The sequence below is a fragment of the Argopecten irradians genome, chromosome 8 (assembly GCF_041381155.1).
Source record: "Argopecten irradians isolate NY chromosome 8, Ai_NY, whole genome shotgun sequence".
NCBI classification, from domain to species: domain Eukaryota; kingdom Metazoa; phylum Mollusca; class Bivalvia; order Pectinida; family Pectinidae; genus Argopecten; species Argopecten irradians.
Genome location: NC_091141.1, coordinates 34,166,933 through 34,186,609, shown reverse-complemented (window position 1 = coordinate 34,186,609; position 19,677 = coordinate 34,166,933). Strand labels below are relative to the sequence as shown.

General features: G+C 35.6%; 1 protein-coding gene across 2 annotated transcripts; it reads right to left on the bottom strand.

Annotated features, from left to right (window-relative positions):
* Positions 1-2,109: 2,109 nt before the first annotated feature.
* On the bottom strand, positions 2,110-19,011 carry LOC138330186 (protein aurora borealis-like). 2 transcript variants are annotated; one of them, XM_069277631.1, is made up of 13 exons: positions 18,777-19,011; positions 18,255-18,503; positions 17,151-17,499; positions 14,568-14,656; positions 13,049-13,173; positions 12,167-12,256; positions 10,760-10,816; positions 10,005-10,125; positions 8,155-8,281; positions 6,684-6,816; positions 5,600-5,881; positions 4,379-5,182; positions 2,110-2,823 (listed from the first exon to the last, which is right to left on the bottom strand). In XM_069277631.1, exons 2-13 carry the CDS (start codon positions 18,464-18,466, stop codon positions 2,744-2,746), a joined length of 2,469 nt encoding a protein of 822 aa, XP_069133732.1. In that variant the 5' UTR covers positions 18,467-18,503; positions 18,777-19,011; the 3' UTR covers positions 2,110-2,743. The 2 variants fall into 2 exon arrangements, with proteins under 2 accessions (XP_069133732.1, XP_069133731.1); XM_069277630.1 differs by having other exon boundaries at positions 18,782-19,011.
* Between the last annotated feature and the right edge of the window lie 666 nt (positions 19,012-19,677).

Below are 19,677 nucleotides of genomic sequence, written 5' to 3'. Positions count from 1 at the left end.
TAACCACTGAGGAGATGATGAAATTATTTTTAGACAAGAACATGCATCTACTAAAAAAGGTAAACACACTACTGTAAGAGTGATTCGAGTAGTTCTAGACAAAAAATTCTTTACTACACTGGCAAGGGCCAGGGTTCGGCATACATGACATCCAACCACTATGTGTAATGGCGGACAATAAGGCAGTTTGAACATTTCACATGCATTTCACTACAGTGGACTTTTCTGGCACATTACTGTTGAATCAACTACAGTATAATCTAATTTCTATTAGAACTGGTTTGTTTCCCAAATATGTGCAAATTTTAATGTACACTTAGACTGAAATGTCCTTTCTTCAATTATGATGTAATTGTTTGCATGTGTAACTTTCTATTTTTCGGAGAAATGATGTGATTATTGCTCCCAAAACGATGTGATAATCGATACTTTCCTACAAGGGAGATAACTCTAATATCAAAAACCAGATTTGCCGGAACCAGCTAAATAAAATGGTAAAATCAACAAATCAAAGAATAAAATGAGTCTTTATTAACTGCGAATCGTTTTACAAACTTAACAGTATATTTAAACACTTTCTGTAAAAAACACGAATATTTGTCAGTAGAATTGTATTGGCATTACAAAATAACAAAACCACAGTTAACATTGACATATACCAAGTTTTGTGCACAAAACTTGTAATCGGATATACATGTTTATAAATACCAAGTTTCGAGCAGGAAAACATACAACTGTAAAAACCAAAGAGGTATACATGCTTATAAAAAGACAGTTCATATTTATAAATTTGGTAATAATTATAGTTGGTTTGTTTGTTGATGGAAAAACCATAAATCAGAGAATCTCTGAGATTCTGACAATGTTTTCTAAAATACAACTCAACTTTACACTGAATCACACATATAAAAATTCATTAGGAAAAGGTGTGTTAAGAAATTCCTATATTTAAGTTGTTTATATTACATAAAGCATTTGTGTAATACAACCCAATATTTCTTTCGTCAATGTTGACTGACAAATAGTCTAAAATTTACTGAAGTATGATATGATTTCTAAAATAAAACAAATTAATGTATGAATATTTTCTTAAACTTATTTTGCTTGCAAATAATGAAAAGAATTGAGATACACTCAGCTACAACACCCAACATTTATAACTTCAAGTCTTGTCGCCAATAATCGACGTAGACCAATGGTTGATCGCACTAGCTACACTATGCTACATTTATAGTGGTAAGTGTAGTGTAGTGAAGTGCGATCAACTGTGGGTCTACGCCATTGCAATGGCAGCTACTTAACGTGCAACACAATTTTTCATAATCTCTACCAGAAGTTCTCCATTTATGTACGTTGTTTTCTATCACAAAATTAGATTATCACTGTCAGCGCTGCGTACCATATCTAATATCTTCAACATTTTCTATATAAACCATATATGCATAACTCAATTTCACTTCCCAGATTTTTTAAATAGACAGCAAGCACAATATATTTGGAATAAAAACACTCACAAAATACATTACAATTTTTAAATCACACATTTCGTCATGAAACATTTATGCACTTACATCCAGAAGTCTATCACACAGCAAACACCAGCAGCAAACACCATTTCCTCACCTCCGCACCCAATGGTTTATCCACCACTCAATCTCACTTTCTGGACCCTCCTCATTGCACTCAATCTCACTTATCTGTACCCCTCCTCATTGCACTCAATCTCACTTATCTGCTACCCCTCCTCATTGCACTCAATCTCACTTATCTGTTCCTACTAATTGCACTCAATCTCACTTTCTCTGTACCCCTCCTCATTGCACTCAATCTCACTTATCTGTACCCCTCCTCATTGCACTCAATCTCACTTATCTGTACCCCTCCTCATTGCACTCAATCTCACTTATCTGTACCCCTCCTCAGTGCACTCAATCTCACTTATCTGTACCCCTCCTCAGTGCACTCAATCTCACTTATCTGTACCCCTCCTCAGTGCACTCAATCTCACTTATCTGTACCCCTCCTCAGTGCACTCAATCTCACTTATCTGTACCCCTCCTCAGTGCACTCAATCTCACTCTGTTTACCCACTCAGCCATACATGCAATAAATGAAAGAATAGATCTTTATCAATAGCGGACATTTACTGAGGTCCATATGGTGTGATACTGCCGTGGTAGAATAAATAATGACCAAGGACGGAGTCTGAAGTCATTATTTAATAATTTTAAATTTTAACGAACATCACTGGAAGTTATTTCTAGACAATCAATTTTACTGATTAATTAGTTTTCCACAGAATGTATATCACTATCACACAAAGTAATGGCACCACTGAAAGATGTACATATGCATGGACATACAACAAATTGCTAATGTGCTGTAAAGTATCACAAGCTTCACAGAGTAACATCACTACTGTAATTGTATGGCATTATATCATTATGACATTCATGAGTGGAAATGCATAATAAAAATACTTTAAAAACTCACATTAACAATAAAATTCATTTTTGTCTACAAATTCCAAAAATGTATACAGTAGTGATTTTCTTGATCTCGAGCTTGTTTTAGAGTTAAATTTAGATTAAAGTTTTCATACCATTGCACTTCCAACAAATAGACATACAATAAGGTTTATCCTCCAGTAATTAAGTGTTTTTTTCTTTCTTTTATACATCACACGTTTCAGAGACGCCCAGAGATTCCTGACACAACAACTTGTATTAGATCTGTTTCAGTTCTACGGTCTTTGTTCCAAAAATGTCCCGATTTTGGCCAGATCCTCACCAGCACGGCGTAAGATTGCAAGAGCTTTTTCACCTACAAATTGAAAACAAAACCGTAGCAATAACATTGTCACAATTATTAAAATTTCTGAAATACTTCTGAAGTTTTTCATGACTCCAAATTAAAGTGAATAGTCAGGCAAAGAAAACCAGTCTAAATGCGTTCATTGGCCTTCCAAAAGTTCTCACATATTAATACGACAGCCAAGTTCTGCTTACGTTTCCCAGTTCTGACCATTAAAGTAAAGGAAAGTTGAAAGCGAGGCTGCGTGTAAATGTAACCACTGACATAGTCAGCCGGGAGGACGTTTTAGGATTCCTATGCTTTAAATTAATTTCTTCGTACGCAGACAGATTTTGGCGAGAGATTTTATTTTTCTATTTCATAAGAAATTATACTGGATACATTCACACCATTTTTACCGACTTTAGCCATCCTTGCCCGACTGTTCACTTTAACAATTAGATTACGTCATAAAATGCTACTTAAACCTTATCCAGATGTATACATAAGAAGTTCTCATTTGGTTCCACCTCAAGGTTTAATATAAAGGGCTGGTGTTTGAATGTCAGAGACACCTTATTCGTTCCATGCATGAGGCTTTTCAACTTGTAACAGATGATTGACATGTTAGTTCATATGCAATGGTACACAATTTTATATTTATTAGAAAAGCAGCAACTGCGGCTTTTGTACAAAGGGGTAAATAAACAATGTTCTGGGACTGAGGATTATTTCGCCAAATAATTGGTAAAGATGCTCCACCGCTGACAAATGGTATTTTTTCACCATCAAAAATAGGAGCGGACGATTTAGTATTTTTCTTCAGTTACAAAAGTTACCAAACTTTACTCAATTACCACCATTGAAAAGTTTGAGTTTCTAATTTTACTTCTAGTTAAAAATATGAAAAATAATTAATTGCATCCCGAAAAAATTCCGTTGCACTATATATATATCCTATATGGAATGAAGTAATGATTGCGCATGCACCAAAGGCGAAATAAATTATTTTATGTTATTTTTTGTGTTAATTAGGCATATATACACACGATTAAACACCAATTATTATTCAATTGATGAATATCATTTATATTCCGTTGGCGGTGGAGCATCTTTAAGTGATGGTTGAGTCCAGTGTTTTTCCTGGGCATTTTGGGAAATTGCCATCTGGTGAAAATTGGGAAATTTTGTGCGATAAAAGTATGAAATGAAAAATTTTAACAGTGTTTATGGAAATTTTGGAAAAGGTAGAAATAAACAATTATCCTTCTCTAAGAATCAAGTGTAAAAATTGTATACTAAAATACGGCGTTCAGAATTTGGGATTTCCGGAATTTTTGTGTTTCGTCACACAAAATAGGCGTCAACTCACTGATTTGGGAAATTAAGACATAGATTTGGGAAAAAATAACAAGAAATACAATTGGGAATGGGGCCTTATTTCGGCCCCAAATATATAGGCAGGAAAAACACTGGAGTTGTTTCCTTTTCCATCTTCGAAAATTGTTGAACAACATTTCCCATTTTAGATGGGTCCTTGCGTGGCATTTAATCGGTTTAAACAGTTAATCGCAAAAATACTTACTGGCAGATACTGTATAGCAATTGGTTGACGAATTTGTGAGATCTGGTTCATCATTTGATGTCACCAGTGGCTCCAGTTGGTGAAGTATCTGCAGTCCTTTTTGTGGAATTCTAGCTCCTATGGTGTCAGTGTGATGTTGGCTTGGTAAGAGTTTATTGGCCATGGACAGAGCCTGTCTGGCTCTCTCTAAAATCTCTTCCTCCTGTGGGTCCGAGTCTAAGTTTGTGAGATCTAGTAACTGTTGGACCACCTCTTTGTGGCTACTGTCCGCACATGTGATATTATCATGAGACATAAATGCACTATCCTCCCCAGAATTACCGACTTGTAGAATATCGTGTTTATACAGATCTTCCGAAACACTGGGACAAGACGTGTTGTCACTGGGGCATTCCCCGTCCTGATTCGTAGTGTGAAGAGAATTAAACTGAGAGGTCAGATTGGTATGTAATCCTGTATCGTGATTGGTCGATTGCAGACTTGCCGTCTGATATCCAGTGTCCTGATTGGCTGAATATCCAGCATTATTGTCCTGGCTGAAATCCATCTCAGCCATAGAGAAGTCCTTTGTTGTTACAAGCAAACTGGACGTTTTAATATCATCAGCGAATCGAAGATTCTTTATCGGCGGAACGGTATCATAGTCCATGGGTGTGATGTCTAGATCCTCACGGAACAGACTTGTCCGATGTTTGTGGCGGCTAAGATGCGAGATCTTACGGTTTGATACACTCTTTTTCTTCACAGAACACTCCTTGCTTGCCACGGGTGTGACAACATCCTCCTCTTCGTCTGATGTGAAACCTGTTAAATAAAAACATAAATCTGAGATGCAGATGGTGTGATCTGAAGTTTCTGTCAATGAAGTTGTAAACCAATCAATTTTCTTGACTACATTTTATGCAAAGAGTACTATCCTGAACATGTTCCAACACAATTCAAAATGATCACATATTTCTCTAAATCAACCCGCCCACCAAAAACATTGGACATGAAAAGCAGTACTTAAGTTTCACTTTTCTTTACTATCACTTTAGGCGAGACAAAATGATTATACTACACAATTGTAGGAAGGGTGCATGTTATTGGTCTCCACCAATTTGGAAAAGAATATTTTACCCAATCAACCACTAGATAACAGTTTGAGATACTGACAACATATCTTTTAAAAAGTGCATATATGGAACGATGATGACAACGACGACGATTATGATGACTAACCTTTGTGATCCTGTAGAAATGAGCCATCAGCGTTGTCCTCATTGTACGGAGAATCAGATCGGATTGGAGAAATTCCAGGACTTTCTATAAACGAAGTTCGAGATGGATGTCGACCTTCGTCTGGAGAAATGTCCCAATTTATCTGACTTTTGATCGGGGAAATTTCCGGACTCAATGGACAATCTTGCGTGAATAAAGCTTTTCTTTCTCCAGCTGAGAATATATCATCTTCCACAAAACTTCCCTCGTGAGGAACAAAGAATCCTGAGGATCTTGATTTAGCTGAAAAAGAAAATAAGTACAAATTGTGAATGGTTTTGATCATGACAGTCTCAAAAATAAATTATAGGTAGAACCATAGTACAGGGGAAGAAATAAACGCAAGCCCGTCGGCCCAGAGCTATTAAATTTAATGAAAGGCCAATTGGTAATTTGATGGGCTGGTCTGTCGGGCTTGTTGATACTTCAACCAAAAGGGTCCTTAAAAATCATAATTAAACTCTTACTATTGGCAAATGTTGTAACAATGTTGTAAGTTTAAAAAAATAACAAAAAATATCAATTTCAAATGCTGAATTTTTAGGTTAAAAATACTCTCAAATGAACCAGAGGGTTTCGATGATTTCAAAAATTTTCTGAGTGGGCCCGCCTGCGCCTTGCTCCAGGTCCCAAATATCAGGGCCAGTATATTTTCTTTTGGGCAAGCCCTTTGGTCCAGCTAAAATCAATCCTTATTGCTACCCCTGTTGTATATCTGGGATTCTTATCTAGTCAGTTCAAATAATAAATGTAAACTTTAGCTTGGACAAACAAAACATTTAAAGTATGTAAAATAATATACAGTATACATATATGTGATTGAAGACATTAACTTTTTGTATACAGATATATATGTTAAGTCATTAAGAAACCTTGAGGTTTATAAAGTTTAAAAATTAGTGGAAAAGTCATAACCAGCTTGTAAATGTCTGAAATTTAGAACTATTATTGAGGGCTAGTGGTAGACACCTTACTTGACCTAGAGATACATGTACCACAAATCTCAGTATGTCAAAATCAGTGCAAAAGCTGTAAAATTACTCACTGATGCGGCTTTGGTGGCCTCGGACGATGGGAGATAACTCTGTGTCGGAGAAGTCCTCTAAAGGAGGAGAATGAGAGTGTTTCGGCAGAGGAAGACCATCAAAGTTTTTTATAGGACTAGATGAAAACTGGTTCTGAAATAATGAACAACAATAATTAAGGATATTAAAGTTTGATGATTCACAACTCTGTAAGTCCCATTCAACAACCAATTTTTTTATTAAGACGCCTCATCTAAATTTCATTTTTTCTTCGTTAGAAATAAATATTTATGCATGAAAACCAGGTAAATCTCTTGAAGTAACGAATAAGAGTACATCGAGACACAACCGTCAACAACCACAGTTTGTTATTTAAGTTTATTTAAACAAACTGTCTTTATATATATTTCAGTACTTAGCAGCAACTAGCCTTTAATATGTATATTCTGTATGAATGTTTGGAGAGGGCTTATCCATAAGTCGAAAGAACTTGTGCCCAATCCTTTTTGTCAAATACCAAAAAAGGCAAATAAAATATGTTTAAATCAACAACCATTAATGACATGACATTGTAAAAAAATTTTCTTTGGAAATGTTTTTTAAAATCTAAATCCCCATGCTTCCATATGATACCTGGCACTCATCATTGATATATCCATATCAGTCAAATAAAAGAAGGATCTTTTCTCTGCTACTCTCTTCTTTACCTTTTCTTTGAAGTATTTGATAACATGCGAAGTCACATGTTTTTATGAATTCACTTTAGAATTATAACAAACTTTATCAAAACTCAATATGAAGAATGTATATCTGCTTTCCGTAATTTACAAAATAAGTTTGATTACAGTATGCACAAGCAGGGATCATAAGTCTTCCTAGGAAATTTGAGAAAGATCCCTTCATAATTCAGTATGTTGCGAGAATTAACTCTTACAAGAATTGGTACGTTATGATAGAACCACTGATCTGGAACAAACCAAATTGAATAGCTAACAATCAGATGATGGTACGATAATAAAGGTCGACAAGTATAGAGCAAAGAAACTCTTCTTGTTTATAGTAAAAATCATTTATTAGAGTTCTAAAAAATGTATCAGAGACCAATACTGACTTGTAATTCCACTCCACTGCACTCCAATACAAAACCTAATAACACCCCATTAAAGGTCACCTCAGCATGACTTCTGGTCTAAAATTGGAACATCTCAGGACGTACTGTTAGCCGTTTATACTTATGAATAAATCAACCACACAGAAGATTTTGAAGGTGACATGTTAATTGGCTAACCATAGGGGTCATGCTAAGGTGACCTCGAACGAGGAGTTTTTAGATCTTCTATTAGAGCGTATCGTAGAGCAGAAATTAGTCCTTTATTATTGTACCATCATCTGATTGTTAGCTATTCAATTTTGTTTGTTCCAGAAGAGTAATTAATTAGATCATATCAGGGACCACACAATTCCAATTATCACCAAATTGAGGTTATTTACCCGAGAAGGAGTCTTTAGAGGTGTGGCCTGGTCCCATGTTTCTGGTAACTTAGCATGCTTGACTGGTAACACTCGAGGCGAAGCACAGATGTCCACCAAACTATGGTCACCCTCCAGTGGTCCTGGTCTGGAAACAAAAACGGCATTTGATACATTAATTATCACATAATCTGTCGGATATCAAGTGACTTGGTTCATGTATTAGTTTTACATTATTAATTTTTCATTCCCAGTTCCAGGTAGGAAATCTATTATGACACACAAGGACGTATCCCTGGGTAATATCAGGATTCAAGGTCATATTGACAAGTACTCCAACAATGTTAGAGGTATAGCACGACGAGACACTTTTGGAACATTACGTCGTGTCTAACCTCTAACTTCCGATAGGCCATTTACCCGATGCTGAGGGTAGCATTTTCAAAGTTTGGATTGTGACAATATAAAACGTTTAAATCATATATAAATCGTCATCAATGTCAAATACCAACCTCTTTTTCATAAATCAACAATTATTTTGACAAAATTAGCAGTAAAATCCATCTAAAACAAATATTTACGTCTCCTAACGTTATTTTTCATGACCCAGACAAAACTTCATGATGAAAGCGATCCGGCCGGTAAATAGAAAAAACGAATTTCAAAGTCCCCAAAACGCTTGAACTGCCTTTACTTTTACTTGCATGCTCCCCTCTTGAATTCACGTTCCGTTTTTTTGTAGTAACCAGCCGCCATATTTAAAACTAGGTCGAAATGTTACAGAAGGGATTCGTCATATCTAATCCGCTAAAAAACTATTTTATGAGGCCTCAAGTTATGGTTTTCCTAGATAAATGGGATAATTAATACCTAAACTGTAAGTACACATCAATGTTATCACTGTTAGAGCAAGAAATATTGATATTATTGCACTTTTCATTCCGCCTTCATCTGACGTCGGAAGCTGCATCAAAGAAATAGGCCTTCGGAAATGAGAGTCGACAGTCAGCAAAATAACGTCCGATAAAAAAACGGCTGACCAGTCGACTCTCATGTTATGGGAGTAATTGACAAGCAATAGGCTCATTTGGATTTTTCATAACAAATATTGACATTTGAATTTATTTTTCAACAATACTTGGAAATGAATGTTGATGTATGTATACATAGTTACATGCTAAAAAGTTTCTCAAGTTAGGGTTCATTCGATAAGATTATGAAACGAGTCTTTTTTTTCCCCGGGCATTGATGAATATCATAAACCTCATAATATACATAGGATCTCAAGAGATGTTATGAAACAAATTCTTATTTTTACTTTTATTTTTACTAGTCTTGGTGAGTAAAAATTTAAACTTGAAGACAAATTTATAACATCTCATATAAAATGGACACTCATTTAAGATACTTTTTATCACATAACAACAACATTCTACATTTCAAAGATATACATCAAAATGTGTTGAAACAAGCGAATTCTTGGAATTAATATCCCCCGCTTTTGTTAATCAAAGGGCCATAACTCCACCAAATAGGGTTCAATGAAAGTGCTGAGCAAACTCATCCAAGCCCTTGGCACATTTAACTATATGTGACTAAGTTACAAAAATATTGCTGAAGATTTGTGGCAGTTATTGCTAGAAAACCAAGTTTTACAGACAGATGAGACACACGGACAGGTAGACAGATGGACACACCCTAATCAATATCCTCCGTTTCGGAGAAAGCGTGGATAAAAAATCAAATGGCCCTTTGAATCTTGCATTCTTTTCAGATGTCTGGGTTTCTGTACTTGTTATAGCCTTTCGACAAATGTTTGTTGGCCAGATTAAAAACTAACCCTACCAAACATACAAGATATTTTCACTTACTTGACAGGACTGGGTGCTATGCTGCTCGTATCTGCCTGGAAGAACAGTTTGCGTCTCAGAGAAGAAGTACTTAACATCTCCTGGTTGTTTTCCTCGCTGAGCTCATACGTCATATACTGGCCTGAATCAGCACAAATCAAGCAAATTTAAGCTTTATAAAGGTTACAGTGGCTTAACAAATCTAGAGTCAGATATTCCCCTAGGCTACCTTGCAACAGGACAGATATTTTAACATAGTAATAGTATTACCTCATTGAACTATTTCATTTTTCATGATGGAGTAGGGCAAAAAAAAAAAAAAAAAAAATCAAAAGAGGAAATACTTTTTGAAAACAAATCTATATCAGGGTACGAAAACAAAACATTATAATCAATTTTTATTTGTTTTCATACAAAATCTACTTTCTGATTGGCCAATTCTTTTTCTTCATACCTCTTTGAAGATTTTTTTTTACCTCACAATAGAGACATCAACATTGCATATTGATTTGGAAAAATAATCCATTGTAATATCAAACATATTTTCATTTAATTTTATCAAGATTCACACATTTTGCATTTTTGAAAAAAAAAAAAAGTGGCATCAAAGCTTAAGTGTACATTAGAAGTAGTCTTCAGTAAGATCAAAGTAAATCTATTGGACAGTTTGATTGGTCCTGCCAGTCTTTGTAACTTGATCAAACTGTTACTGTTCCACTATATTTACCTACTATAGCGGATCTCCAAAATGTTAAAACATTTATCGATAGACTTACCCAGAACTTTGTTGATATCAAAATCTATAGGAAGTGTCAGCGTGGTTTGGCATCCCACTGTAAACAGAAAATGATATCTGATTTATACTACAAATGATTATGGATCATCCAAGCTCAGCACCAAAATATCATAACTTTTTGAAACATATTCCATCACTCCAAGCAATTCGGATTATTTTAGACTTTCATATGATAACCTTCGAGTCTAGATTTATAATTTGTCTGGAATAACTATTGATTACTTTGTGGATGTATCCCCATGTGCAGTAAAAGTTACCTTGTAAAACTTCAAACTTGCCCTCTTATATGTCCATATCAATTTCCATGGGATCTAGACTTACCCTCCTGTGTCCTTACAGATTTCTGTAGGGAACTGAATTACCCTTAGGTCCTTATAGATTTCTGTGGGAGACTTACCCTCCTGTGTCCTTACAGATTTCTGTAGGGAACTAGACTTACCCTCCTGTGTCCTTACAGATTTCTGTGGGAACTAGACTTACCCTCTCCTGTGTCCTTTACAGATTTCTGTGGGAACTAGACTTACCCTCCTGTGTCCTTATAGATTTCTGTGGGAACTAGACTTACCCTTCAGCGTCCTTATAGATTTCTGTGGGAACTGAGACTTACCCTCCTGTGTTCCTTACAGATTTCTGTAGGAACTAGACTTACCCTCCTGTGTTCTTACAGATTTCTGTGGGAACTAGACTTACCCTCCTGTGTTCTTACAGATTTCTGTGGGAACTAGACTTACCCTCCTGTGTTCTTACAGATTTCTGTGGGAACTAGACTTACCCTCCTGTGTTCTTACAGATTTCTGTGGGAACTAGACTTACCCTCCTGTGTCCTTAAAGATTTCTGTGGGAACTAGACTTACCCTCCTGTGTCCTTACAGATTTCTGTGGGAACTAGACTTACCCTCCTGTGTCCTTACAGATTTCTGTGGGAACTAGACTTACCCTCCTGTGTTCTTACAGATTTCTGTGGGAACTAGACTTACCCTCCTGTGTCCTTATAGATTTCTGTGGGAGCTGAACTTACCCTCCTGTGTCCTTATAGATTTCTGTGGGAACTAGACTTACCCTCCTGTGTCCTTAAAGATTTCTGTGGGAACTAGACTTACCCTTCAGTGTCCTTATAGATTTCTGTGGGAGCTGAACTTACCCTCCTGTGTCCTTATAGATTTTTGTGGGAACTAGACTTACCCTCCTGTGTCTTTATAGATTTCTGTGGGAACTAGACTTACCCTCCTGTGTCTTTATAGATTTCTGTGGGAGCTGAACTTACCCTCCTGTGTCCTTGTAGATTTCTGTGGGAGCTGAACTTAACCTCCTGCATCCTTATAGATTTCTGTGGGAGCTGAACTTACCCTCCAGCATCCTTATAGATTTCTGTAGGAGCTGAACTTACCCTCCTGTGTCCTTATAGATTTCTGTGGGAGCTGCTTTTGTATGGATCCTTGGAGATCTGGCTCCAAACAAGACTTGGGTAAGCGTTCATCTAACAAAATGTAGAAAAGCCATTTATTACAGCTGAGCAGAACAAACGATCATGAAAAAGAATGTTTTGCTCAATATTTCTTGAAAATTTTTTGCACATTTCACAATAGATGTACATTAATCAAAATTTTATACTATGACAAACAAGTGTATTTATGAATTAAGGAAAATTATCACAGTAATCAACTTATTTACTTTTACGTATTTTACAAGTTGAGAAAAGCAATCGCTGTGAAAATGTTCCAAGCATGCCGGTAGTTACTGTAGAAATATTAAGACTCTAAATCATGAAATCCAATTGCAGTGGAAAAAACCATTTGGTATGAAAATGCTAAATTAAGTCACTGCGAAAAGTTGATTTACAGCATGATGCAATCATTCTTACAATAAGCATTTATTCTCTTTCTTATAAACTTATTCAGGGCAGAAAAGGCTGGGATACTTTTTCATAGCTAATTAGATAAATAAAAACTTTTCTCTGTTTGTTATATATATATAATAGGCCAGTGTCAGTCCGGGTTATCTGAAATGTATTTCACAAAATCAAAAAAAATCGAGAATTGCCTTCATAGGGCTCTATCCCATCCCAGTGCAAGCAATGAACAGTAAATTGTACTAAACTCATTCACCCCTTAAGACGCATTAAGAACCACCTAAATCAAAGACTAGACTAGTCCATTATGAAATTTCAGGGGTCAATAGGTTTAGAACCAAATACAGCATTTCACTTTTAAGCTGAAATAACTAACTATTCAGAAAAAGAATTGCAGGTGACCTGTGACCTCACTTTTACCTGAGTTTGGGGTTGTCTTTACCACAGGTGCCTTTGGATCTGACCAGGGTGAGGGGGCGACCAGGTTATTGGAGAAATATTTCTCTATCGCTTGCTGAACTCTCGCCTCTGTCTCTTTATCAGGTCTGGAGCACATGTAACATTTATACATTCAAAACAGGTTTTCAAAAGATGTTCCTTTTGCATGAAAAACATCTCTAGAGAATGGGGCTTTTTTTTTCAACCAAAACAACAATAATAATATGCTTTATGGTTACAACACTTTGGCATACACACCATGGGACTAATTCACGTACCACGTGATACCCGATCAGTCTGCGACTTTAAACACTAGTCCGATGCCCATGACTAGTCATTTTACAGCCGGACTAGTGCCAATTGTAATGAACTAGTCCGATTGGACTAGTGGCTCCCCATTCAATTAATATCGTTAAATGCTACATTTACAAGAGCAGTGGTCAATTGCATTTTTCAACACATGTTGAGTGCATTCTTTATGCAATTATTTCAGTTCGGATCAGCATTTTGTGAGAATTTGTATTCACGAAAGCATCCATACTGCAATTTGGGTAAAAAATTGCAAACTGATCATGACTAAATTTGAAGTATGAAGCAAAACGGCTGTATATTTAAATTGGACTAGTGATTAAAGGGACAATTCAGTCTAAGAGAAATTAAAATTTGTATATATATCAGATAAAAAAGTTCTAATGGAAAATTAGATCAGTCAGTTTTACTGTGATATGCCTGAAACGCCTATGGTGGTGACACGTGTGTGAAATATTCAAACTTGCTCGCTGTCCGCCATTACACACTGTGGTCGAACTTCTTGTATGCCGAACCCTGTCCCTTGCTCGTAAAGTAATGCAACTTTTGGCTAGAACTGCTCAAATCGCTCTGACAGTAGTGTGTTTACCTTATTAGGTGAATTGTCTTGCCTAAAAATCATTTTATCACCTTCTCAGTGGTTATGTAGTTCATTTGTTTAACGTGCGTGACTTTGGCTCGGGTATGGGTACAGAGTTAATATTGTACCTGTTTATCGTATTGATCAACGATTTGATATTTCAACGATATTAATTAAAATACTCAACAATGTCGTGGAATTTGTCAATGTTTTACGTTATATGTTTCATAAGAAATGTAGAACAATTCATTTATGCTATATATTTGCTTATTGGTTATGTAAAAGAATTTGCCTGAGTGAATTGTCTCTTTAAATAGTCGGACTAGTAAACTTTTGTGGTTTACAAGTCCAATTGACTAGCAGCGAAAAAAATTAGCGTCACAGACTGCCTGGTAACGTTCTTGCGGGACTAGTATCTCCAGTGGTGATGGAATGCAACTCTTTGTAATCTTCCTGCTAAAATGACGTTAGTGCGGGATATCATCTTTTGACATCATTCCATCACCAAAAGAAACAATAGTCCCACACAAACGTTATCAGGTATCAGGTGGTACATGAATAAGTCCCATTTACTTGTACAAAAGGTCCACATTTACTGACAGACAGACTTACATTGAATGAGCTGCTTGCTGTTTAGGATTCTCCTCAATGTCTGCTGGGTTCAACTCGGCTATATGTTCAATGGCCCAACTGAACATTTTCTGGTAACATACAAAATACACTGGATAAGAATTTCACAATAATTTTTATCGAAAACTTGAAAATAGACTGTTATCTCCTATACAGTCAAACCTGTCCATGAAGACCACCCGAAAGACAAAGGAAAATGGTTTTGTAGATGCCAAGTGGTCTTACAACACTAGGTCAAATAGAGCTGCAATATTGTAGCTCAAATGATTTTTAGACTGATAATGGTGTCATCTTTAGAGCTACAATTGGTGCCTGTCACTGCTAACATAATGGAGCAAAGTAATGATTATACAAACCTCTATCAAAATGTTGGTATGCATTTTATCATACTTGTTTGTATTGTTTACCTACTAGGCAATGAAATTAAACCGTGTGAAATAACAAAAGCACAGCGAGACATTATTTTTCCACATATAAATATGAAGGTCTTTTTGAAGGAAAATCAACAGGTATACGACAAGTCTTGAGTCTACAAATTGGGAACTTGATGTCTTGGGAACTGTATGGTGGATATTAAGAATGATTGATTGTTATGTTTGTTTCGGACAAAAATGATATATAAATGCACGAATAGGCATAAAATGATAGAAACCTCTACATAAATATAGAAAACTGTACCCAAGTGATTTTCTGAGGCAGTGCTCCAATCGGACACATATGGATCATTTAGTACCCGGTCGAAAGGTTAGTACACCGAGTATGTATATATGTTCTAGGTCAAATTGTGTTGAAAACTTAAAATTGGTTGTTCGAAATACCAAGAAACAGGTCTCATAAGGAGTGAAGTGGAGGTGGTGGTTAACATGGGATGTTTACGGTATTATCTTAAATTAAAAAAGAAATAAAATAGAATATCGCAAACTAACAATCACGTACAATTCCAGTAAAATTACAAGTAACAAAGATTAATCAATAATACAGGGGGGGGGGGATGTGGGTAAAGTACTCAGGGTTTTTGCCAGGCCTTTATATATATAGGGTCCGGTAAACGGACCCATTCCCAATTGAAAAATAGCACTGTATTTTCCCAAATTCAGTCACTATTTTTCCCAATCATAGCATTAAGTTAAAACCGCAAATGATGTCTCAATATACCTCCGGTATCGGTTATTAATATCTAATGTCCTGTACGAGCCCGTTTCACATGGGAAACATCATTTCTTAATAGTTTACGTTCGCGGAAACGTCCCGATTTCAGTGGCGAAGTCCCACAACTTTTTGGACTTTGCAATCAAACGCACCCGAAAAATGGCGGCATGACAGGTGAGTCGGCTGGCCGAGAGCGCAGGTAAACTAACTGGGGTACGGACGCAAAACATAAACCAGACATAACAATAGGATTATAAATGGCAATCACCAATTAATCAAACACATCAGGCACAATATCTTGGGTCCTGTCAGTTGGTATTTTTGGCACGTGGCCCACTTTCAGTGTGGTAAGTGACAGTAGGAATGAGCCGGAGGTTTCGTCTGCTATTCAGTTTGTTAAGTATCAGTTGTAAATAAAATTTTGTTTGAATCCATATATTGTGGTTTGTGTATACATGTAGTATATTTCGTTTTCAAATGTCTTTGACAATTTACATAGGCCGCATGTACTTGCATTTTGCCATAATATCTGCATTGATCAGTTACATTTATACGTTCCAAGTGTTTTATTTTGAACGCTCTGGACATCGCTGACAGAGCATAAAAAAATACTCATCATTTGAACTATAATTTGTGTTTTATCGTGTATTGATATGTCTAATTATCACAAAAAAATAATATAGAAAATAATTTATTTTGCTTTTGGTGCATGCACTATCAGTACTTCATTCGATATGACATAGTGGTCAATGATATTTTTTGGAATGCAATTAAAAAAAAATATTTTCATATTTTTATCTTAAAATAAAAGAAGAAGCTCAAACTTTTTAATGGCGGTAATGGTGTACAGAAAGCAACTTTTGTAACTGTACAAAAAATACTAGTTCATCTGCTCTTTTTTTTTTTTTTTTTTTTTGATAGAGAAAAAATACTGTTTGTCAGCGGTGGAATATCTTTAAGACATGCAATATAAAATACAGCATCAAAAATAATTAAAATGATAAATTCATCATTTTTATATTACTTTGAGTCAGACTTAAATTAAAATGATGATGATAATTTCCCAATTTTTTAAAAACACCGATAATATTTTTCCCAATTTTTGCTCAGGGTCCCTTTTCCCAAAATAGCTGGCAAAAAACCCTGGTACTATTAACCATTGATTAGTCCCACCTTCCAGTGATTATCATGTGTATTTATAACGTCATACAATTCACATCACCGGAAAGTGGGACAAATTGACGGTAAATAGTAAATACCCACAACATTTCAGGATCTCAATATCCCTGTACTCTTGAATTATTACATTTCTAAATTATGGTAGTCATTTTATTGAATCATGAAAAAAAAACACCATTAGTATTATATTATTAATATAAAGGCATTTAATCTTAATCTTAATTTATTCTTGTATACCTTGCCCTCTCCATCTGGAGTTGATTGCACACTAAAAACTCCCGGACTCATGAATATTGGCCCCCCAAGCTCGTCATAGGCTCCATTGTCAAATGGGTTCGCGATTATCTCCCCTTTAGGAGTGCAATGCCTAAACCCTGGAGGAGGTTTGCCCGTTAGTGGAGTTTTTGTGTGACTGGGGCTGTTAATGGCACTGCTCCTTATAGGGGTCTGGAACATTGGGCTGAGTCCCACAGGAGTGGCAGACAGTGGTGTATAGCTCTTGTGCTGATATGGCGACGACATCACCGACTTCAGATAGAGCTCGTTCCTGGTGCCACTTCCCGGCATTTTATGCGCTGGACTGGGACTACAATAGAAATAAAGATTTGCTAGTATTTGTTTTCAATAGCTGTAAAAATAAAACATTTGTGTGTCATAAATGCTATTAATACAATTTAATATAGTTTTTGCTCACTTATTTGGGAAGGCATCATTTTTAAAAAAGCTCCACCGTCAACAGAGTATAAACAATACTCATCAATCGAACATAAATTAGTGTTTAGTGCCACAGAAGTTTTTTGGGATGCAATTATTCTTAGTGGTTTAGTCTTGGAGTAAAATTAGAAGCTCAAACTTTTCAATGGTGGTAATGGTGTTAAGTAAGTAATTTTTGCAACTGAAGAAAAATATTAATGAGTCTGCTCCTGTTTTTGATAGTGAAAAAAATTTCATTTGTCCGCGGTGGAGCATCTTTAAATAAAATATTCCATTTTGACAAAAAATTGACACTAGATTCGACAGGTTTCTTTTAGAAAGACCTATATATACCAAACTTGACCCAATTAGCATCCCTGTCCCTCTAAGCACCACTCCTCTTTTTAAGGCCTCAATTCAATCATTGACTTAAATACACACTGGAACCATGAAAAATTTGTCGGGGTTTCTCGATTTTTTATAAATTGGTTAACAGCTTACTCTGTATAATAATTTTGTAAAATGTTAAGCCAATTTGGTCCAATATGGCTCCCATTGATTTTTAACCATCCTTGTGTGTAGGCCTGGATGCTTTATAGGCTTGAAAATTGTAATTTAATTAATATTTTTGGCATTTTAGGCATGTACCTAGACATAAATGCCGGAGGGCCCAGCATTTTCGATGATGGAGTATGGACCTTAGACGAAGAAATTGGACTTGGCATACTGTCATCATCAAACTCTTCCAGGAAGTGTTTTTCAAATGGCAGACTCCTGGCCACAGATTTAACTGGACTAGGCATTGATGATAAATCTTCTGCTTCTGGTGGAAGTTCTTTTGTTGCGGGTTCCTCCATCATTTGGTTTTACTCTAGGTTCATTTAGAAGCCGCATAAACTGCCAAACAAAATTCAAATAAAAAATAAGTATATTTACTAGTCATGATATCAAGCATTACAATCTTGGAACGTATTCATTAATTAGTAATATGTTAATTATCTATTACAAATCATAAAATATCGGAGATTCCAAACATTGTTACAGCTGGCATTATTCTATCCATAAGACCACAACATCTGATGGCTTCATATATATACTCTGTAGACTAATGTTGTAAACGAAATCGAAGAGAACTTTCATTTTTTACTGTAACAGTTAGGCCTAACTTACAGTACCTCGCTCGATCGCCTACTTCAGTAGTTCCAACATGATTTGATATCTAGATTTCTTACATTTTGATTAATTTAGTAACTTAACGTCGGATTGTTATTCATCATAGCTAAATTGCATTAACGGTGACTTTGATATAAAACTCAGACGAATATAACACAGTTTGATAAAAAGGTCTGCTGTGTTTCAACACGTTTTAGTTGTCAGTCAAAATTTTGAAATCCCGCCAACAAATGTAAACTTCCGGTCAAAATATGATTGTGATGTAGTCGTCTTTAATACGAATATTAAATTTAAAATGACAGAAAAAATTATCAAATACCATAAAATTTAATAAAACGATATTGGAATCAAATATTTGCAGATTTTTAATATACTAAAAGTATTTTTTGTGTAATTTCATTGCATCCAAAAGGAACACAACAAAATAAATTAGGAGATTATCACAAATAATATCTCATTAAATTAAATACACTTAATTATATAATAATAAGCCATGGCTAGTGATTTTTTTTTTCGTGTAATATGTTGAGAAATATGTAAATTATTAAGTAATTAAATATTTCGTAAGTTACTTTATTAGAAATTTCCAAAATATTTCCGCGTACCAGCCGTTACAAAAAGATGGCGGACGCAAACCCATCAGGAAAACGAAGAGTCTCTTCGGCTCGAGAAACTATGGATTGTAAGTACAGTGAACATCGTGTAGTTTCCGTGTGAATGTAATAAATATTTTTGTTTATTGAAGAACAGAATGTATCATAAGAATGAGAGCAGTACGGACGCTTTAATCGTAAAAAAACAAGTCCCTAGCTGCTCTTTCTTCTGGAACATTCCTAGAGCTCCATGATCGCGTTTCCGCTAGCACACTTGATTATGTTGATGCCAAATTTGGTAGCCA